The 23,385-nt window shown below is 45.7% G+C and overlaps 1 protein-coding gene across 1 annotated transcript in view; it reads left to right on the top strand.

Annotated features, from left to right (window-relative positions):
- Window positions 1-2,376, top strand: part of METAP1 (methionyl aminopeptidase 1) — a 673,612-nt gene extending 671,236 nt beyond the window's left edge. The window contains exon 11 of the mRNA XM_069630447.1: window positions 498-2,376. Coding sequence (XP_069486548.1) covers window positions 498-664 — 167 coding nt within the window. The 3' untranslated portion in view covers window positions 665-2,376. The remainder of the gene's footprint in view (window positions 1-497) is intronic.
- Window positions 2,377-23,385: the final 21,009 nt, after the last annotated feature.

Raw genomic sequence — 23,385 nt, 5'->3', positions numbered from 1 at the left:
GAGTAACGAAACAGGAAATACTAAATCCTAAATGTAAATGCGCACTCATGAAAATGTAGTGAGCCAGAAAGGAACCCCAACCACACCACCTTTCTTCAAAATCTCGTTCAATGTGATCTTCCTCTCCTCTTCTGCTAAGTTTGGGACACTTAAGCAGTGGCCTTTTTGCAACACAAACCTCAATTCTAAAATTCCATCATCTACCCACGCACTTACACTACACCATCCTTTCCTGTAACAAAGCCCTTTCTGGTTTGTAATCTGCTTATCCGTTTGACCCTCTTGTGCATCAACCTCAGAGTGCAGATTAGACATGGTCAGCACTAAATCCTGCATAAAAAATAAATGTAATTAACAGTACGTTATTGAATTGCCTAATTTGGCAATTTATAGAAATAGCAATGCCCCAATTTCTGTCCATTTTCTTTTGTTTAAATGAAATCCAAGTATACAGCTGTTTCTTCCAAAGAATTGACATGTGCTTTCTTTTTAATCAGGTGGTTGGCAAGATGAGACTTGGCCTGATGGCTGGACAGCAGTCACCAGGGATGGAAAACGGACAGCACAGTTTGAGCACACACTATTAGTTACGGAGACCGGCTGCGAGATACTGACCCGGCGGCTTGAAGACAATGGACGGCCTCACTTCATCTGTCAGTTTTAGTTCCTTCGCTGAACTGGAAAATCTATATGGTGTTTTTTTCTTTTTTTGTCCCTGTACTTTACATTTTTGCTGAAAGTACAGAAAAAGGGGTATTTTATCACTTGTTTTGTTCTTGTTGACTGTAATTGACAGAAGAATATATTTGGTTTATAAAGTCATATCTTGAAGAGCCTCCAGTTTTCAAAAAGCAGGGTTTTTTTCATTCTGAACTATTTTTGCCTTTTGATTAGCCTATTTTTTTCTAGCTCCCTCACTATTGTCTACCTTTTAATCACTCCTTACAGCCCAGTTGCTGTCTATAACATTAGTTTACAACAGGGAGCAGCATTTTCGGTTGTACCAAGCCTGCCTTCTTGCCTCTTTGCTACCAAAAACGGGTCTCGATCCTACTGGATAATAAATGTAATAAGTGAGGTTTTATTTTTCCCCCACTAACATTCTCCTGTAAACCATTTTCCTCTGTTTCAATGAAAGGTTTGTCTTCTGGTTTCAAAGTCCTGTGTAGCCAGTTGTGCGTGTCTGTGTTGGCAGGCAGTGGTTCATCTTGTACTCCCATCTAATGCTAAAGCTTTTTCTGTGAAAACCTGGGCCTCTCAGGACCTCAAAATTAATTCTGATCTGTTTTCATATCGTTCTATTCTGCTTGGGTGATTTAACGGATTGAAAAAAATAATTCATTGCCGCAGAACAAGGTCACTAGTGCGGTCAAGTCATGTGTATGAGGGTTGCATATGTGTCCAGGTGTTTGCAATGTGTTCCTCTTTGGAAAAAGATACCGGGCCTAGTGGATTGGATTGCCTAAACATGGAGACTCGCTGTTCCACGCTTGACTTCTAGTGGTGCTAGAATCTCAACCAAAATAAAATTAAGACTGCCTGAGCTGCTGCTTCTCCTACCCTCACATGTTGCATTCACAGTTGTCTGGAGACGTCTACTTGCAGAGGAAATGACCACGGTGAGGTCTGCGGAAATACTAAGGAGGACCATAAAGCCTTAAAAGTGATTGTCTACTGTGGCACTCTTCATAAGCACCCAGACCCCGTTCAAGGGATAGTCGCAGCAGCTGCATCAACATGAGAAGCCTTGGTTTCCTGCAACTCTGGGTTTCTCGGTTGCTCTCATACTTTTGTTCCATGATGGGCAAATCAAAATTTTAAAATTTCTAAATAGGGTTCATGTTAACTAGCGTTGTTTTGAGAAATCGTTACATTTTAAAAACATTTCTTTTTTTAAAAGCCTTCGAAAGAACTCCATTTGAGAGTGAAGCGTAATCTGTCAAATGACCTGTTAATCCTGTCTCCCTCCCCTAGTCCAAAAAAAAACCTTTGTGATGTGGCTACTAATATGGACTGGAATAATTTCTTCCTAGAGTGCCTCAGACTTTTATTGCTGTAAAATAGAGTTGTCATCACCTTTGCATTGCCTTCATAATTATAATTTTCAAGTGGCCTAAAATGGTACAGTAGTGCATGTGTGTTCGCAGGAGGCTTTCACTTGGCGGGCAGTACGTGGAGTGACCTGTGTTGACCAATAAGATACAATGTAACAAAATGAGGTGTTTAAAATCCAGGCAACCACTCTGGGAATGTCTCTCTTGCATACCATGTTACCTGTACCCATGCAGTGTCTTGCCTTGCTCGTGTTGTGAGTGGGCTTGACATTTTCTTGCATTTCAGATAATAAAACCTTCAACTGTTTTGGTGGGAGTTTAAGTATTATGCAGTGGGTTTTCTTTGTGTGTGTATGTGTGTGTGGTCTCACATGTATTTTAGCTATAACAAACCTTACAAATGAAATAAGACCTGTTAAGTGATATTTTGGTCTTGAAGTGCTTTGGTGGTTTGGGAGTTTGACAGACCGTATCCTGAACATACATGAAAATATTATATTGTTTTGCAGGAGAAGGACTTTACATGATACTAGACATTTAGAATGTGCAGGCATGAGCATTTATAGTAGAAGGGACAAACACTCTAACAATACAGTTAGAGGCTTAGTGTGCTGTGATTTGCTCTGTCAATGAATATGTGGGTGTTGGATTCAGCCAACTAAAATGAAAGATGGAAGCTGGAGTGAGCATCATGAATGTACTCCTATGTCTCGTCCCCTTTCCTCCATACTGTATGGGGCATCCCTCGCTAGGGACGGGAGACAGAACCTTTTTCACCAGAAAAATCATTTTACCCTTTAAATTTAAATGCGTGAGGGGCATGGCCCTAGGAGCATGTGTTCCACTGCCGCCGCAATGCAGATGCAGGACATTACACAATACTGACTATATATTTCCGATTGTCAGTAAGTGGCAATTTAACAATGTTTGGTAATATATATGTGTTGAAGCAGCTGTCAATTGCTATGTCAGTAGATGTGTGTTTCTGGCATGAAGACTGAATTTGACATTTGATGCAGGTAATATGAAGCTACTGTACTGAAAGCTGAGGCGAACAGCATGTAAATTGGTGACTATGCCTGGAGCAACTGATTTACAGTTGAGGTCTGTGAAGTTGCATGTTAGACAGTAATTTGTACCCCCTGATTCTTTAAACATTCCATTTCAATCGTACATAACAAGGCTGGCATTTTGCTAGACAAAGTCTAGTCGTAAAGTTGCAGGATCTGACTTGTTAAACTTGGAGAGCATTTAATTTTGTCACCACAATGCATCTATGTTCACTAGATTATGTACTGGTCTTTGCAAGGTGGAATGTGCAATGAGAAAATGGAAGCTCCAACCTTTCTTGAACATTAAATCAAAGCAAAAATCCCATTTGTGAGTTTGATATGCTTAAGGTCTTGCAGTATGTGTATAAATTGGGTTCCATGAGCACATTTGAGGTTATGGAACTTATTTAATTATTTATTAAATTGTATACCTGTCAGGTTGCTGTTTCTTTACACTGTGCACATCACTGCTGTTGTGGTTTTAAAGTGCTTAGCTGGTGCGTGTAGAGGTGAAGTGTGACCCTGCCCAGGGTGACATTCGGACCATGGTCTGTCAGGTTGTAAAACCAAAATGTGGTAACTGCACTGCAAACAATAAGAGACCAACAGACATGGAGATGAGTATAAACAACAAAGGTTTATTTGCTTCAAGCGGACTTGGGTTCTACCCAGCAATAGATGTGAGCAATTTACAGAAATAAATTGACATCCTTTTATGCCCACCAGTTTACATGAGTTCTGCTGCGAGTGTGATGTCATAAATGACATACACATTTTACAGCTCCATGCTACGTATAGGGTTTTCTGTGAAAACATGTTACGCTCACCTGGCTCCCACAGGGGCGTTGATCGGAACTGGACAGCTGCGGTCTCCACCAACGTGACGTGTAGTGCAGAGATGACAGACTGGACTGGCCCACCTAATTTCGTCTGCTTGATCCGTAGAAGTATTCTCCTGAAAGTGGAGAAAGGGAATTAGCCACCCGTGGATTTGAGTAATAACACCCCACTGTTCTTTCCACTAATCACCTCCGATATCTCCTTTCATAGTCTCGCCTTATGTTTATAAAAGACGAGCTCTCCATCCTGCGTGGAATGCAGGGACACGTAGATAGCCAGTTACTTCACTGGTCCGAAGGGATTTGGAGAGTTCCAGACCAATATTGACTCTGAGGTCCCTGGCGAGGAACCATAAGTATATAGTTCGTAAGAGTTCAAAATGTCTGATATTCACTCTTGTCCGATTCCCTTTGTCTTGCAGCTTGACACAAGAGAAGATTGCCTCGTGGCAGCTGGTAGCGTTCAGGTAAGAGTATGTATTACCCAACACTGTCCGGTAAATGATACCTGGGTTTAATCTGTTGCTTTCCCTCCTTTTACAGTTGCAGTGTGAGAAATTATGACGTCTTGATGAATAATGCCTCCGATGGTAAAATCAGGTAAGTCTATGGTGGTAAAAGAGATTGTCTTTGTTTATTCTCTCGGTTCACCTTGCTGTTCTTTTGTTCCCCTTAGGTGCCGAAGTCTGCGAAGATGAGATGGAGATTGCGCTGGACCATGGAGATGGAAAATGCCTCCGGCGGTAAAATCAGGTAAGTCTATGGTGGTAACAGAGATTGCCTTTGTTTATTCTCTTGGCTCACCTTGCTGTTCTTTTGTCCCCATTAGGTGCTGGAGTTCGGCGAAGATGTGATGGAGACTGCGGTGGATCGTGGAGGTGCTGCGAAGGCTGGTGAGAATAGCGCGGTGCTACAGCGGGCGATGCGACACATATCAAATTAACGTCTCTTTCCTTGTTTGAAGGCGCGATGGATCCGGAATCGGGTGAGGAATAGAAGTAATGTTCTTGTTCTATCCTTTACTCCTTCTTCCCCTTTTTTCTAAGAGCTCCAGACTCGAGGCGGGCGTGGCAGAAGGCTGGATTCTGACTTGCAGGCACGGTGAGCGTTACACTGCTGGATGCAGAATAACGCGAAGCGTGTGCTGCTCTTCAGGCGTGGTTTAAATACCCTTCAAAGTAGTCCCAGGTAAGAAGTTCCCCCAAGACCACACCCTAGTAAGAAAATAGTCCCTGAAGTAAAGTAGTCCCCTTCAGGCTTCACGTTGGCTTGGATTCTTAGCAGCATGGTCTGCATGAGGTAAGTGTAAGCATATGAGCCTGGCGTCTATGGCGCCAGGACTGACCCCTTCTATGAGCCTGGTGCCTACGGCGCCAGGACTGTACCCAGATAGCCCCTAGCCGCGGCTGCTGGGCTTTTTCTAAGCATCTGGATGCCTGTTCCCGGGACGGATGGGCCTGGTCCGGATGCCCGGGGGTAGGCATCATGACAGCACTCACCCCCCCCCCCCCCCCTTCAAAAACCATCTTCTCCCCCCACCCAGACGCCTCCTAAGGTCGTTCTTCCTCTTGGCCCTGGTTTGTCTGGGAAGTTCTGATGGAATTTTTTCACCATTCGAGGTGCATGAACGTGGTTACTAGGCTCCCATGACCTTTCCTGTGGTCTTTAACCTTTCCAGTCAATTAAATAAAAAGTCTTGAGTTCACTATCTTACAGTCCAGGATATTTTTAACTTCAAATTCGGGTTCCCCATCTATTAGGATGGGGTCAGGTGGTTTGGTTGATCTTGTCCCGGGTTGAACTGGTTTCAGAAGTGAAACGTGAAAGACGGGATGGATTCGCATGTTAGAAGGTATTCCAATTTGACGGCCACCGGGTTGATAATGGCCCTAATAGTTTAAGGTCCCAAATCTCTAGGGTTAAAGGTCCGAGTTCCTTTTAGGGGTATGTGTTTTCTAGCCAGCCAAACTTGATCCCCAGTCTGGTATTGTGGAGCATCACTCCTATGTTGGTCAGCATTTTTTTTGTATTTTTCTTTTGCTTGTCTTAAATGTTCTGTTGCCTCCTTGAAGGCTTGTGTAATAGTAGAGTGCAGATTATTCACCACAGACATTTCTAGGTGTTGGTGAATCGAGTTCTGAAGTTCTAGGATGATGCCCATATATGGTATAAAAGGGGCTTTGTCCGGTTCCTGAATGTACAGAGTTGTTGAATGCGTATTCGGAAATCCACAAAATATCCTTCCAATTGCCTTCTGTTTGGTATAGCATGCAACGTAGGTATTGCTCAAGAGTCTGGTTGGTTCTCTCCGTCTGCCCATCGGTCTGGGGATGGTGACTGGTAGATAACCTCACGTCGATTTGCGCCAATTAACAGCATTTCCTCCAAAATTGCGAAATGAATTGACTACCTCAACCTGAGACCAATGCAGAAGGGAATCCATGTAGTGGAAGAATATTTTCAAGAAATTCCTTGGCCAAAATCGAAGCGGAAGGTAATTCCTTCAAAGGAATAAAGTGGGCCATCTTGGAAAAAAGATCCACTACAACTAGAATGGTGTTAAATCCACTACATGGAGGCAGATCAGTAATGAAGTCTAGGGACAAAGTGTGCCACGGTGTAGGTGGAATATCCAAAGGTTGTAAAAGACCGGCTGGTCTTTTCTTCAGGCTTTTGTTTTGGGCACAGATCCCACAAGATAGCACAAATGACCTTACGTCTTTTCGCCAGGTGGGCCACCTAAATTGTCTTTTAATTTTAGCTTCAGTTTTTGCAACTCCTGGATGCCATTCAATCAGCGCATCGTGATAATTGGAGATAACCAATGCTTGTAGTTCCTTGCGTGGTATGAATAGACGACCTTGATAGTAGGGTAGGTCATTGGTGACTGAATAATCTTGGCCTTTCTTTACCCAGTCCTGTAGGGCTGCTGGATCGAAAAGTTGCTTGATTTTTAGATGAATATCTTCTAGAGTCTGTAAAGTAGTTATGCCAACAATTCTTTCTTCTGAAACTATAGGTACCGGTTCTGGGTTCGCGTATGCTTCTCCCATTCCTATTCGGGATAAGGCATCTGCCTTGCCATTTTTACAACCTGGTCGATAAGTGATCACGAAATCGAATTCTGCAAAGAATAATGCCCACCTAAATTGACGTGATGATTGGGCCTTGGCTGTCTTCAAATATTGCAAATTCCTGTGATCGGTGATTACAGTGATGGTATGCCTGGCGCCGAGAAGATAATGCCGCCAAGCCTTGAAGGCAGATTTGATGGCCAATAACTCTCAGTAACTGCATAGTTTAATTCGGGTAGCTTGAATTTTCTGGACCAGAATGCTACTTGAGGAAGTCGGCCGGTTTCAGGATCCTTCTGAGACGGGACAGCTCCCATGGCTAAACTGGAAGCATCCGTTTCAACTACATGTGGAAGCTCAGGGCGTGGGTGCTTTAAGATGGGTGCAGACGTGAATTTCAATTTTAGATCTTGGAAGGCTCTTTCAGCTTCTTCGGTCCACAAGAAGCGCTTGTTCTTTTGCAAGAGTGCTGTGATGGGATGTACAATATGTGAGAATTCAGGGATAAATCTTCGGTAGAAATTAGCGAAGCCAAGCATGCTTTGTACTCCTTTGACTGAACTGGGTGATGGCCATTTGAGAATGGCGTCCACCTTCCGAGAGTCCATTCGGACTCCTTTTGGGGTCAGGATAAATCCAAGAAATTCGACTTCTGTAGAGTGAAACACATTTTTCCAATTTTGCATATAACTTGTGCTGGCGTAATTTCTCAAGGACTGCACGAACGTGCTTAACATGGTCTGATTTTGAGGAGTACACTAGAATATCGTCTATGTATATGACAACGCAGACGTCAATGAGTTCACGAAAGACATTGTTCATAAAATACTGGAAGGCTGCAGCTGCATTGCACAACCCGAAAGGCATCACCTGATATTCGAATAATCCGTACTTGGTGCGAAAGGCAGTCTTCCATTCATCGCCTTTCCTCACATGTACCAGATGATATGCCCCTCGGCGATCTAACTTAGTGTAGATACAAGCATCCTTAACTTGGTCCAGTAATTTGGGGATCAGAGGCAATGGGTATCGTTTTTTTACCGTAATTTGGTTTAATGCACGGTAATCTATACACGTTCTATGGTCACCTTCCTTTTTAGGCACGAAGAATAGAGCTGAGGATGCAGGAGATTTGGATGGGCGAATGAAGCCATTAGCAAGGTATTGGTCCTAGTATTGCCGTAGGTGAAGGTTTTCGGGCTCCGTAAGGGTGTAGATCCTGCTGCATGGAGGTTGTGCACTGGGTAAGAGATCGATTTGACAATCGTAAGATCTGTGAGGTGGTAAGGTGTTTGGCTGTTCTTTCTGAAAAACATCCTGGAATTCTTGATATTCCTGAGGTAACTGCACGACTGGATTAGTGACTGTGGCCAGGCCTTTGTTCAAGGTTTTTTCCGGGTAACAAGTGGGTGCACATGTGGGAAGGTCACTCTTCTCTCGCCATTCGATACAAGGATTATGTGTTTCCAACCATGGCATTCCCAGAATTATTTGGAATTGCAGAGCCTTGATTAGGTCAAACACAATGCTTTCTCGATGCCCATCTTGACCCAACAGTGTCATCTCTGTAGTGAAATGAGTTACTGGCCCAGAGGCAATTTCAGTTCCATCGACGGTAGTGATGACGTCTCTAGTGCTCCTTTTGCAAAGATATAGGTTCATCCTTGAAGCGAGTTCGTGGTCCATGTAGTTTCCTATGGCCCCACTTTCAATGTACGCTCTTACTGCGTGCATACGCGATGGCTGCCTTGGATCAATAAGGACCATTGGTATGATTAGGTGCGAGGTCTGAGTGTACTTCTTTAAGCTCGGCAAGCGGACCTCTACGCTTGTCGGGCGTGGTCGTTTCCCGAATCACACTCTATGGCTTTTGTCCACAACTCCTACCACCTTTTTGGGTGGTTTTACCGGGCAATCCTGTAGAAAATTTCCCGAGGTTCCACAGTACAGACACAAGTGCAATTGCCGTCTCTTTTCTCTTTCCTTCTGAGTTAAAGGTCCTTTAACCCCCCCGATCTGCATTGGTTCTGGTGCATCTGTTCCTTTGGGGGTAACGTTGGGTTTAACCAACACTCGATTCTCGAACCTAGCTCAATCAGCCTTTCTATTCTGAAGTCTGTGATCTATCTGGACCACTAAGTCTATATATTCAGCACAATCCTGAGGTGGGTTCACAACTTGAGCCAAAACATCTTTGAGTTCTCCTCGCATCCCACGATGGAATAATGTAATTCGTTTTACATCGGGCCATCCGGTTTCTACCACCAACCTATTGAAGGTAGCGATATAGGTTAGCAGATCCTGGTTACCCTGTCGCAGGGACAAAAGTTTGTTATCCTGGGCCTGTCCCTGTGAATGTCGGGCGAATAGTCTTTCCATGCTCATTTGAAAACCCCGAAGAAGAGGGTCATCCTGGTTGACTAGTGGAATTGACCAATCAGCTGCGCTGCCACTGAGGTATGATAGTACAAAGGCTTCTTTGGCTTGATCGTTTGGAAAGGCTTCAGGTCTGCATAAAAAGTGCAGGCGCATTCATTCATAAACATGGCAAACCTTTTGGGGTCCCCAGCAAAGCGTTTGGTGGAGCTAAAGGAATAGTTCCTGGTAGAATTACTTGCACAGGCTTGCTTGATGAAACAGGAGTTGGGTTTGCCCAGCCTGGCTTTGCAGTAGTTGTCTAGCAAGGTCATCAGTGCGCCCCTTTGATACAATCAGTTCTCTCCTGAGGGCATTAGTTTCTTGGCGGGCGGAATGTACTTCAGCCCTAAGTTCCCCTAATATTTGGGCCAGTTGGTCAGTTTCAGAGGTCTCCATAACTCCCGGATGGGAATTTGTAGGGAAGCTTTGCGTTCTGTTACACTCACCTGGCTCCCACAGGGGCGTTGATCGGAACTGGACAGCTGCGGTCTCCACCAACGTGACGCATAGTGCAGAGATGACGGACTGGCCCGCCTAATTTCATCTGCTTGATCCGTAGAAGTATTCTCCTGAAAGTGGAGAAAGGGAATTAGCCACCCATGGATTTGAGTGATAACACCCCACTGTTCTTCCCATTAATCACCTCCGATATCTCCTTTCATAGTCTCACCTTATGTTTATAAAAAACAAGCTCTCCATCCTGCGTGGAATGCAGGGACGCGTAGATAGCCAGTTACTTCACTGGTCCGAAGGGATTGGGAGAGTTCCAGACCAATATTTACTCTTGAGGTCCCTGGCGAGGAACCATAAGTATATAGTTCGCAAGAGTTCAAAATGTCTGATATTCACTCTTGTCCGATTCCCTTTGTCTTGCAGCTTGACCTAAGAGAAGATTGCCTTGTGGCAGCTGGTAGCGTTCAGGTAAGAGTCTGTATTACCCAACACTGTCCGGTAAATCATGCCTGTTTAATCTGTTGCTTTCCTTCCTTTTACAGGTGCGGCGTGAGAAATTATGACTTCTTGATGAATAATGCCTCCGGCGGTAAAATCAGGTAAGTCTATTGTACTAAAAGAGATTGGGCCTCATTACACGTTAGGCGGTAAGGGTTTACCGGTAAGGGCACCGGTACCGGTAAACACTTACCGCCTTACTACAAGTTTCCTTTGCAGGACCCGACCTTAACGGCTGGTTTTACCAGCCGTTAAAGTAGGGTGCCGCAAATGGACCTTGGTGCCAATTACGGTACCACAATTTGCGGTACCATAATTGGCGCCTTCCCCATTCCCATTGAGCCCTATGGGGGCAAAAATGGGAATGGGGAAGTGCCTTGGTGAATGGGGAATTAACGCCCCCGCTCACCTTGGAGTAGGGCGGTAATTCCGCCATCCACCAAGGCGGACACAGTAAAATACCGGCAGCAACCATGGCGCTAATAGCGCCATGGTTACCGCCTACCGTGTAATGAGGCCCATTGTCTTTGTTTATTCTCTCGGTTCACCTTGCTGTTCTTTTGTTTCCCTTAGGTGCCGAAGTTCGGCGAAAATTAGATGGAGACTGCGCCCGACCGTGGAGATGAAAAATGCCTCCGGTGGTAAAATCAGGTAAGTCTATGGTGGTAACAGATTGCCTTTGTGTATTCTCTCGGCTCACCTTGCTGTTATTTTGTCCCCCTTAGGTGCCGGAGTTCGGCGAAGATGTGATGGAGACTGCGGCGGATCGTGGAGGTGCTGCGAATGCTGGTAAGAATAGCGTGGCGCTACAGCGGGCGATGCAACGTGTATCAAATTAACGTCTCTTTCCTTGTTTGAAGGCGCGATGGATCCGGAATCAGGTGAGGAATAGAAGAACTAGTTACTCTTACCTTGTAACGTTCTTTCGATGGGATGTTCCTCCGACGTATTCCTTATCTTAGATAGAAATCCTTCAGCTTTGCTGGCCTCGGAAAATTTTTTCGCCAGAGGGCGCTGCGCGTCGATGATCGCCGAGTCGATGACCCTCGACGGCCTCCGTGCCGACGTCGACGTCATCCTGCCTATAAAGGCCGCGCGCAGCGTCCGTTGCTCAGTTCCGTTTTGTAGTCCCCAGTAATGTTTTTGGATTAGACTAATCACCTTGAAGGAGCCTAGGCTGCAAACCCACAGGAAGTCATACTGCGGGGATGGATGGGAGGGTCGATAAGGAATACGTCGGAGGAACATCCCATCGAAAGAACGTTACAAGGTAAGAGTAACTAGTTCTTCGAAGGGATTGTGTCCTCCGACGTATTCCTTATCTTAGATAGACTCCCATAGCAGTGGTATTGTGACTGGAGGCGGGAGTAATAAAAGTTATGTTACCCTTCCAGAATGGACAGAGTGTAACACAGCCTTGCCGAATCTAGTTTCTTGACTAGAGGAGGAATCCAGGCTATAGAATTTGGTAAATGTATGTGCGGACGACCATGTGGCAGCCGCACATATATCTCGAATTGGCACCCCTCTTTGAAGGGCTGAGGATGTTGCGATACCCCTGGTAGAATGAGCCCTTAGATTTTGAGGAGGCTCATTTCCTGCCAATTTGTAGCACTCCAGAATGGCTAAAATAATCCATCTGGAGATGGTTTGTTTTGTTATTGGAAGGCCCAACTTATGTCCTGCATAACCTACAAAGAGTTGGTCTGCTTGTCTGATCTTAGCCAATCTGCTGATATAAAAGCTCAAGGCTCGCTTAGGGTCCAGCCTGTGCAGTCTCTCTTCCTCCTTCCCCGGATGAGGAGGAGGGTAGAAAGAAGGTAATATAATCTTCTGAGTGATGTGAAACTCCGAGACTACCTTCGGGAGGAAGTTAGGCTTCACCTGAAGAACAACTTTGTCCTTGTAAAAGATTGTATGTGGAGGTTTACACGATAAGGCTTGCAACTCGCTAACCCTTCTAGCAGATGTCAATGCTATTAGCAAAACAGTTTTGAGGGTGAGAAGCTTCAATGAACAAGAGTGTAGTGGTTCAAAAGGGGCACCCTTTAGGAAGTTTAAAATTAGGTTTAAATCCCATAAGGGAACTTGAAAAGGTTTCGGGGGATAAACATTAGTTAATCCTTTTAGGTATTGTATTACCAATGGAATTTTGAAGTATGAAGGCTCCTCTGCAGTGCGCTTAAAGATTGATAGCGCTGCGAGATAGCCCTTAATTGTGCCAACCTGTAGGCCTGAATTAGCCAGGTAAAGTAAGAATGACAACACCATAGGTGTACCACAAGAAAAGGGTTCAATATTCTTTTCTCTGCACCAGCTGCAAAATTTGTTCCAACGGCAGCGGTATAGAGTTTTAGTTGCCGGCCTTCTGGCCGAAAGCAACACCTCCATAACATCATCCGGAAGGTCCCAATCCTTGTACCTCAACCTTTCAGACACCAAGCGTGAAGGTTGAGGGTCTTGATGGCTGGATGGAGAACCTGACCTTCCTTCTGCGAGAGAAGATCCTCTCTGTATGGCAGTCGAATTGGAGGGCAGATGGACATGTCTAGAAGGTCCGGGTACCACGTTCTCCTGGCCCAATCCGGGGCAATTAGGATCATGGTCTTCCGAAACCTTCTCAACCTCCTGATCATTTGAGGAATGACAGGGACCGGAGGGAACGCGTACAGAAGTGGGAACTCCCAGTCCACTACGAACGCATCTCCTAGAGCTCCTCTCGGGGGAAATTCCCTTGAGCAAAATCTGTCGCACTTCCTGTTGATACTGGTGGCGAACAGATCCACTTGAGGGGTTCCCCAAAGGGCGAAGATCTCTTGAAGGACTTCCTGAGCTATCTCCCACTCGTGAGAGACTGTGCTCTGCCTGCTCAGAGCGTCCGCTGTCAAGTTCTTCTCTCCGGCTAGGTGAATTGCCGATAGAGAGATTCCTTCCTGAATTGCCCAAAACCAGAGCTGCATCGCCTCTCTGCACAGTGGTAGTGAGCCTACGCCTCCTCTTTTGTTGAGGTAGTGCATGGCCACTGTATTGTCCGTCATTATTAGGACGTTTCTTCCCCGTACAGACGGCAGAAAAGCCTTCAGCGCTAGTCTGATGGCTCTCGGCTCCAACAGGTTGATATGTAGTCTGGACTCCGATGGAGACCAACGACCGCTGATGGTCAAGTCGTTGGCGTGAGCTCCCCACCCCGTGAGTGAGGCATCCGTGACTACTGTTATCTCCGGCCATGGTTGCCAAAACATTTCTCCTTTCAGGATGTTCTCCCGACAGGCCCACCACTGAAGGTCTCGGGCTACTTTGACCGGGATCCGAAGGAGATCTGTCATCCTTCCTGAGAACTGTGACCACTGAGTTCTCAGTGCCCACTGGAGGGATCTCATTCTCAGGCGAGCCTCCGGCACGAGGAATATGCAGGATGCCATGAGGCCTAGCAACCTCAGAAAGTCGTAGGCTGGGAGATATTGGGCATTCTGAAATCTGATGACCATCTGCAGAATATCTCGAGCCCTCACCTCTGGTGGCAAGGCTCTTCCCAGGGAAGTGTCCAGGACTGCTCCAATGAATTGGAGTCTCTGTGATGGTATCATCTGTGACTTCTTTAAATTGAGGGAGAAGCCCAGCTTGTGAAGGAAGTGGCAAACATAATCTAGTTGTCTCTGAGCCTGTTCCGAAGATACAGCTCTGATCAACCAATCGTCTAGGTAAGGGTAGACGTGAATCCCTTCCCTCCTTAGACTTGCAGCCACAACCGACATTAGCTTGGTAAAGACCCTCGGGGCGGAGGTTAGCCCAAATGGCAGAACTCGAAATTGATAATGAGAGCTGCCAATTGCGAACCTCAGGTATCTCCTGTGCCTGGGATGGATCGGCACATGGAAATAAGCGTCCTGGAGGTCTAGAGATACCAACCAGTCCTGAAGCTGGAGGGCCTGAAGGATCTGAGAGAGAGTCACCATCTTGAACTTGTCCTTTCGGAGGAATTTGTTCAATTCCCGTAAGTCTAAGATGGGTCTCAGTCCTCCGTCCTTCTTCGGTATTATGAAGTAGGGGGAGTACCAACCCTTGTTCCTTTCCGCTACAGGTACCAGTTCTATGGCACCTTTCTCTAGCAGGTCTAAAACCTCCTGCAAGAGGAGCGGATCTGGAAGCTTCAAAGGGTTGTTCCCCGGTGGATGACTCTGAGGGATATGTAGGAAGGGCAGGCAGTAACCTTGGGCCACTGTCTCCAGAGCCCAAGCATCTGACGTAATAGCCTGCCATTCCGTCAGATGGTGAGTTAACCTGCCCCCTACTGGTGTTCTGTGAGGGGAGACCTCAGAGTGGTTTTGAAGCGGCTGATGCAGTTGCCGAAGGTAAAGTGGCTCCTGCTCCTGCGGGTGCGGCTTTCTTTCCCCTACCCCGTCCACCACGGGTAAATCTTCCTTGGCCTCTTTGAGCCGGTCGTCCTCTGCCCTTTCCATATGAGGAATAGTAACGAAAGGACCGTCCTCTCCACGATGATCCCGAAGGACGAAAGGTATTCTGACGGATAGCAGCTCCCAATGACTTGGCTGCTGCCTTGGACGTTTGCAGTTTCTCCAAACTGTCATCCGCCTTCTTTCCAAAGAGGGTAGAACCGTCAAAGGGCATATTCAAAAGCCTGGTCTGCACGTCAGAGGCAAAACCAGACTTCCTCAACCACGCATGCCTGCGGATTGTGGTACTTGCCGCCATGGCCCTGCTGATACTGTCAGCAGAATCTAGGCCAGTTTGTAGGGTCTCGCACATCGCATCTTTACCATCCCTGATGATGTTTAAAAATGCGTCCCTTTCCTCTCCTTCTTGGAGGCAGTCAGCCGCTGATGAAGCGCACTCCCAAAGGGTGTGGCTGAACCTAGCGAGCGTACAGGTCGCGTTAATAGACTTTAACGCCATGCTACAGGCAGAAAAAACCTTCTTAGCCATGGCATCATACTTTTTGTCATCCCTATCCTGCGGAGCAGTGGGGTATGCAGATGTGCTGCCTGATGAGGTTGCAGCCTGTACAACTAAGCTCTCAGGAGTAGGGTGTTTTGACAAATATTCAGGGTCAGAACTAGCCACCCTGTATTTTGTTGACAGTTTTTTATTTACTGCCGGGATAATTTCCGGCGTTTCCCAGTTTGTCAAAATCCTTCTCTGTAGAGCAGAGTGAAATGGAACCACAGGATCCTCCTGTGGGCCCTTGTCCAGTATGTCAGTGAGGTCATCCTGCTGAAAGGCAGGAGAAGGTGCAGACCAACCCATAAATTCTATGATTCTAGACATCAGAGCTCTATATGGAGTCTCCGCATGTTCTCCTGGGTCTGGTTTGATAAATTCTGCTTCAGGAGAAGTGTCCAAGCCACTAGCTTCCTGAAGTGCATCCTGAAGATTTTTTAATCCTCTTTCCTCAGAGGCGAAAGTCTCTGGCTCTGGTGATGTGGTCCTCTGTAAATCAATATCTTGGTCTGAATCCTCCCTTTCCTCAAAAATCGAGGTTAAAGGGGGATACTTTGGTTTTTGGAATGGTATAAACCCCATTTCCAATGCAGAAGGAGCCATCATCACAGGCCTTGAAAACGTCGATGTCGTCGACACCGACGTGAAAGTACTCGAAGGCGCCGTGAAAAGCGTCGAGAAATGTGTACTAGGCCTCGAGGAACTCGAAAGGATCGGAGTCCTGCTCGAGAACGACGTCGACGTTCTCGGCGTCGAGTCGGAGGTCTTTTGTCTAACCGTTGGCTGTGGAGTAGCCGTGGTTCTTTCCTTCACCGGCGTCGATATCGGCGTCGGCGTCGACTCGATCGACTGATGCGCCGATGAATCCTTCGACAACGGCGTCGATGGCGCCGACCTCTGTTTCGAAGGAGTTTTCGACGATGGCGTCGATGATGCTTTATCTCCCGATGGCTCGAGGCGCTTTCGGGTTGACTTTTCCGCCGGGTACTGCGACTCGCGGCGTTTAGATTTTTTGGGTTTTTTACCCGGGGTATCACCCTCAGCTGTCTTCGAGGGGGACGAGGCCGCTTTCTCGAAGACGCTTAGCATCTTTTTCCTGAATTCCTCCCACTCAGCTTGCGAGCTGCGTTTTGTGGGGCAATGAACTCTCTCAGGAGAACTCGACGAAGATGACGAAGGGGATCTCCTACGTCTCTTCTTCGAGTGTCTCGATGTCGACGAGTGGTGGGAGCCACTTCGTGATCTAGATCGAGAGTGTTTTTTATGGTGAGGAGACGAACGTCTCGACTCTACCGAAGAAGCTTTCGAGGAAGTTAAAGTTGACCTACCTCTCTCGAGCTTTCCCCTACGCTCCTTCAAGGCTTTCGCCGTCATGGAAAGGCATTCCTCACACTCCGAACTCTGGTGCGTGATTCCCAGACACCACAAACAGACCCTGTGAGGGTCCGTCAACGACATTTTCTTCCCGCAGTCTCGGCACTTTTTGAAACCGGACCGAGGGGTCGTCGGGTCGGAGGAGGATGCCATCGATATCGAGGTTAAATATTATATACGTTATCTGACGAGAACTGAGCAACGGTGTTCCGAGGCACAACGAAGCGCGGAAAAACGGAACTGAGCAACGGACGCTGCGCGCGGCCTTTATAGGCAGGATGACGTCGACGTCGGCACGGAGGCCGTCGAGGGTCATCGACTCGGCGATCATCGACGCGCAGCGCCCTCTGGCGAAAAAATTTTCCGAGGCCAGCAAAGCTGAAGGATTTCTATCTAAGATAAGGAATACGTCGGAGGACACAATCCCTTCGAAGTAATGTTCTTGTTCTAACCTTTCCTCCTCCTTCCCCTTTTTTCTAGGAGCTCCAGACTCGAGGCAGATGTGGCAGAAGGCTGGATGCTGACTTGCAGGCACGGTGAGCGTTCCGCTGCTGGATGTAGAATAACGCGAAGCGTGTGCTGCTCTTCGGGCGTGGTTTAAATAGCCTTCAAAGTAGTCCCAGGTAAGAAGTTCCCCCAAGACCACACCCAAGTAAGAAAATAGTCCCTGAAGTAAAGTAGTCCCCTTCAGGCTTCACGTTGGCTTGGATTCTTAGCAGCATGGTCTGCATGAGGTAAGTGTAAGCATATGAGCATGGTGCTTATGGCGCCAGGACTGACCCCTTCTATGAGCCTGGTGCCTACGCGCCATGACTGTACCCAGATAGCCCCTATACGGGGCTGCCTGGCTTTTTCTAAGCATCTGGATGCCTGTTCTCGGGACTGATGGGCCTGGTCCAGATTCCCGGGGGTAGGCATCATGACAAAACAAACATTTCTGTGAGTGATTCCAGGCTCTGTACATGCTAACCTCCCGACCTTGCAAGACAAGAGACTGTTCGTACTGAAAGGAAAACATTCCTACCAACATTCTTTTGTTTTTATGACCCAGGGTTACTTGCGTAGTAGCATGTTTTTACAGTTTGTTTAGGGTAGCCCTTTCCAGATACAAACAGAAAATCTCCTGTGTCATAAACTATTCTCATTAGGAGTATGCATATTTGTGAGATACAAGCAATTAAAGAGCAGATGATGAAAACATTTGATTGCGCTTGTGCAAGCCAAGGCTGTAATAACAATTAGCTAATTTCTTTGCAGCAGCAACCTCAGCATTCTTGTGCAGCAATTCCCTGCAGCTCCAAATAGGAGATGTCGCAAGTTGGAGTGCATGAAACAAAGTAGGGGTGCTTCAGGCTAACCTAAATTAATTCAGTTTCACAAACCGTCCTTTTTGCCTATGCTAAACCATTTTGTTATACACCAAATGTGTGTATTCTAAAATTTCTGAATTTCCTTGTCCTACATAATTAGTGCATTTGTCACGTTCCGAGGGGACAAGCGTTGAGGTTGTATGTATTTCAGAGTTCTTGAACACCACTGGCATAGCATAGATCCTAAAGTAGGTAAGCATTGTATGCAGAAACAGCAGAGTATGGTAACAGAGATCAGAGCAAGGACAAAGTATTTTCCAACCCCATGTGGTAAACAAATTCCAAGCCCAAGTACTGATGTCCCAGCTACCTTCTTTAGCATGCATTTCAGACCCCAATGTGTGTGTAACACCTTAATAGCCTGAAACAAAGGGGAGGAATCTGCTATGTAAATGCAGAAAGATGACCTCACCATTTTGCAAACCCCTCCTCTTTCAGCCAACATGGTGTCGTACCATCCTATTTTGAAGTGCAACCAGCCTAATAGCTCTCTGTTCTAATGTCATATTGAATAGTATATCAGTTGCCTCATTAATCGTTCTTTCTAACATTTGGGCCAACCTTCTACTGTCTCAGGAGTTTATTGCTGGGCACCAAAAGGGAACTATCGTTTTTGACATATCCCCTAATATTTGCTCAGTTGTATCGTCATCGATGTCCCTCCTAGGACGGTGTTTCAATATTTCAAAAATGGATGTCGAGTAAACCCCTGGTAACAGTATGCCTAAGTAACATGTTTCTTTCCAATCTTGGGGTAACCATGGATATGCTTGCTTCCCGCAGACAAAGTCAATTGATCCCCCAATGTTCAAGGCCTTGTTTTGTTCACCAAAACTGCAGTTTTCATACATTTGTCATGTAACCATGTACCTAGAACGTTCCTTACTTAGACAAAATGGTGTTGTGGCAGGATTATTTTTAATTGTGTATACTGCAGAAGTTGTTTCCCTATTCCCTACTGGTGAGATTTGAAATGATATCATTTATTGGTATGTCCTAGAATTCCTGTCTGAGCGTTTGGTATAGGCAATGTTGGTAGCTCTCCTGTTGGCAAACACAGAGCATCCCAAAGGTAGTAGCACCTGCTGATCAAACATATTTATATTTGTCCCATCCAAGTTACCTGTGCTACTGTGATTCCATCTACCAAATAACATGGCCCTAAAAGATGCACAAGTAGTGGACAATGGAAGTGGGTATGTGTACCATCTTAACCCTTTCTCACTGTGTTGCAGAAGGTGGGAACATACCCAACAATTGGTTTTGTTCAGTATTTTGGTTTTGTTCAGTATTCCATGAGTATCATTCATTATTCTTAGGAAGGGGTTATTGAGATAACCCTCTGTGTTCAAGATCAAGTTAACAAAGTGTGTATAGCGAAAGGAGACATGGGAGTGGAGCTCAGTGTAGGCAGTAGTGACCTAAGGGGGTGTCAGAACCATAAAACAGGCATTAATGTAACTGATACATGCCACAATAGCCATAATTGCACATTTTATCTCTAGTTGACCACAATCCTTTGGACCTTTTCATTCAGTGGCAAAACGTTCAATTTCATCGCTTCTGTGTACCCCAAACAGAAGCATAGTCGTTCAGTGTCCGTTAAGAAGCCTCACTGATATAGGCTTTATAAGATCATCCATGGGTGGCCCCTGACCAAGTGGCTTGTCTTGCTTGGAGTCTTCTTTTTGCTGCCCCGCCCCCTCTACCTCCAGGTGTCTTTGGGGGGTATGGAGGGAATATCTTTGGATTCTTGTGGGTACAGAACCTTTAAAAAAAAAAATACTTTCCTACTCGCAAGAACTCAGTCCCTAGCTATTTCTGTGGTTGAAGATTACATCTTGACACCACAGCACTGAGTGATCCTCAATGTGTTGGTGGTTGGCAAAGGTGAAACGTCTGGCTGCTTAAAATTTGGGTTAGTTTTTTCTCCTTCACTGGAAGGTATCTGCTGAGGAATGTATTTGTGTTCCGAATGAGCTACCCCCTCCTTTGCCCACCAGGTCAAAGGTACTCGTTTCAGATGTGCTGCGTGTATCCAGTGGTGCTTCCTGTCTACATGTACAGCAGTCTTGGTGGCCAATAGGACCCGGAGTGGCCCCTTCCAGCGCGGTTCAAGGTTGGATTTCCGCTGGAAGTATTTCACCAGAACGTAGTCGCCAGGCTGAATGGTATGGCCAGGACCCACGTATCGATCAGGTAACGCTTCTTGCGCCTGTTGGTGAATCAAACACAAGTTTTGCGTCAACTGGTTACAGTAGTCTACTAATAATGGGTACTGAATCTCAGACAATTTTTTTCGGCCCGAGTACATTCCACACATTAGCTAGTTCCCCCATTACAATCTCCTATGGGACACACCTGTTTTTGCTTAGGCAGTCATTCTCATTGACATTCAGGCTAATGGTAGGTTTCAGGCCATTTTAGTTGGCTGTATGCGCATCATCTGCTTGCTTGTTCTTGGGGGGTACTGTTGTGTCTCTGAACTAGTCTCGCTGAGTGGGGATGGTTCGCAGAATGACATTTCTTTATCTGTGATCCCTCACACACTTGCTTGGTGACTGATGCTATAAAAAATGAACCATTGTCCGACCAGATTACCCTTAGTAAACCAAAACTGAGAAAGTACTAGCATTACTTTTGCTGTTGACCTTGCAGTGTTATCTTTCAGAGGGAAAGATTCGACCCATTTGCTAAATGCACAAACTACCACTAGAATGTATTTAACATTGACATCTGTCCATCTCAATGAAATCAAAGTTTATTACTTCAAAGGGCATGGCTGGTGGACCAAAGCTGCCCTTAGGTACTGGTGGTCCTTTCCCAATGTTATCCTGTAAACAGATCATGCAATTCTTGACCAGCCAGTCTGTTATTTTGGGTATATTGGAGTTCCTCCCTACCGGGTTTAGGTGTTTACAAATGCCTTTTGCGCTTATATGGGCTGTGCCATGGGTACTATAATCACTATAGCTTGTACATATGCATTAGGTAACATCCATCTCTGTTTGTCATGGTCAACCCAAAACCTTCCTCATCTACGCAGGCTGGTACCGATCCCCACTCCTTGATTTCTTTGGCTGTGGCCTCGGCCTGAATCCCCTTTACACTGCCAATGCCCTCTTCCATCATCCCACTCTCAGCGACCCATCTAGCAGGACCCAATATGTACTTCCCAGACTGTAAGTCTGTGGCTGTTTGTTTGGGAGTTCGATCTGCGAAAGCATTGCCTTTCCCAATACTGTCAGTGACTTTGTGGAGGGCTGCGCATTTCATTATTGCTAGCTGTACAGGTAATGCTAGTGCTGATAAAAAGCTGCACTATCAAGCGAACATACTGAATCTTTGTGCCATGGGATGTCAGAAATCCCCTTTCGGCCCATTGTTTCCCAAAATTGTGAGCTACCCCAAAGGCGTTCTGGCTGTCCATATAAATATTTACTTTCAACCGTTGAGATACCTCACAAGCTCGGTTCTGGGCAAATATTTCTACTGCTTGGGAGGAGTTGTAAGGATTTCTCCTAGTTTCTACCACTGTATCTAGTGTCGTGATTGAATAGGCAGCAGTAGAAGTGCCATCCAGAAGTTTAAAGCAAGAACCATCACAAAATATTTCTACATCTGAGGATGGGAGAGGTGTGTCAGACAAATCGATTCTTCCTTTTGTTTCAATTTCAGTGATTAAAATGCAATTGGTATCAGGAATGCTACTCTCTAGGGGAGGTAGCAGTTCAGCTGGATTTAATGTGTTACATTGTTTAATTTTATGTGAGGTGCAAACAAAATGAGCTTGTATCTAGTGAGGCAAGCAGGTGTGAGATGCTATGTTTGCTTTCTGTTGAATAGTACATCTACTGAGTGAGGCACCATGATGGTTAAGGAGCAATTCAAAACCATGCCTTTGCTCTATTTTACTGATGCAGTGGCAGCAGCCAAAGCTTTGACATTTTGGCAAAGCGCATGTAACGCGGTCCAACATGGAGGAAAAATAGCCTCACTGCCTGTTCTTTCCCCCATGTTCCAGCATTAAAACAGCCAAAGCACAACCATCTCTTTAATGCACTAATAACACATACCCCTTGGTGTAATTTGGTGTGTCCGATACTGGTGCGGCACACAGAGCAGTTTTGAGCATATCAAAAGCAGCTTGACAATCTGTACCCCAAGGTAGAGTTGCATCTTTTTCCGTTCATGCTAACAATGGCTTAATAAAAAGGGAGACATTCGGAATCCATTGCCTGCAATAGAAAGTCATCCGATAAAAGTTCTAACTAGTTTGTGTGTTTGGAACCGCCATGCCAGAGAGTCTGTATTATTTCTGGTGCAAAACGCCCAACCTCCTTCGACAGGAGGTATCCTAAATAGGCAACCTCCTGTTGACAATATTGCAATTTCTTCAAAGAAGCCTTGTGACCGTTGTTAGCAAAGTGTGTTAACAACAACACAGCGCCCTCCTTACAAGCTTCCTCACAATCTGCGGCAATAAGTAGGTCGGCAATGTATTGTATCAATGTGCAAGATGAAAGTAATTCTAAAGTGTCCAGTTGTTCCTGGAGTGCTTTACTATATGTGCTTGGGCTTTCAGTGTATGCTTGGGGTATTCTAGTGAATGTAAACGATAACCCTCTCAGAGTAAAGGTGAATAAGTACCTACTGTATCGGTATGCTAAAAAAGTGTTCTTTAAATCTACCACAGAAAAATGAGTGGCCTCGGCAGGAATCTGTCAAAATAGTTGTGATGTCCGGTACAAAGGGAAATTGTGAACAAACAATTGTGATAGCCTGTAAGTCAATTAAAAAAACAGTAAGGCAGTGCGTTGTCACCCTATTTGTACACAGGAAGTATGGGACTCTTACAAGTGCTACCCGTAATCTGTTCAATGACACCTAGATGTACAAGATCTGAATTATTTTCAGTGCAGCTTCTCCATCCACTGAAACCTTGTATTGTGGTATTCGTGGTAATGTGACATTTTCCTTTAACTGGATGCATACTGGTTCAACATCAAGCATTCCCACATTATCGCTAAGGGCCCGTAAATGAGTGGGTACACGTTGCAATTCACAGGGTAGTGGCTGTGCTAACAACTAAAGTGTAGAGGTGTGCTGCAGTGAAAAAAATCCACCGGGTGAACAGTAAATAACAGCATATAATTTCTTCAGTAAATTCAAACCTAACAAGTTTTCATCGCAGTTAGTTGTCAATAGAAAAGGACATGCATCAGTGAATGGTCCCAGAGAAATAGGTACCGATATGAAGACCGGACCTATTACAGGTGTACCTGCTAACCCTA

The sequence above is a fragment of the Ambystoma mexicanum genome, chromosome 6q (genome assembly GCF_040938575.1).
Source record: "Ambystoma mexicanum isolate Mex_15411 chromosome 6q, UKY_AmexF1_1, whole genome shotgun sequence".
Classification (NCBI taxonomy): Eukaryota; Metazoa; Chordata; class Amphibia; order Caudata; family Ambystomatidae; genus Ambystoma; species Ambystoma mexicanum.
This window is presented reverse-complemented; position numbering and strand designations above follow the sequence as displayed.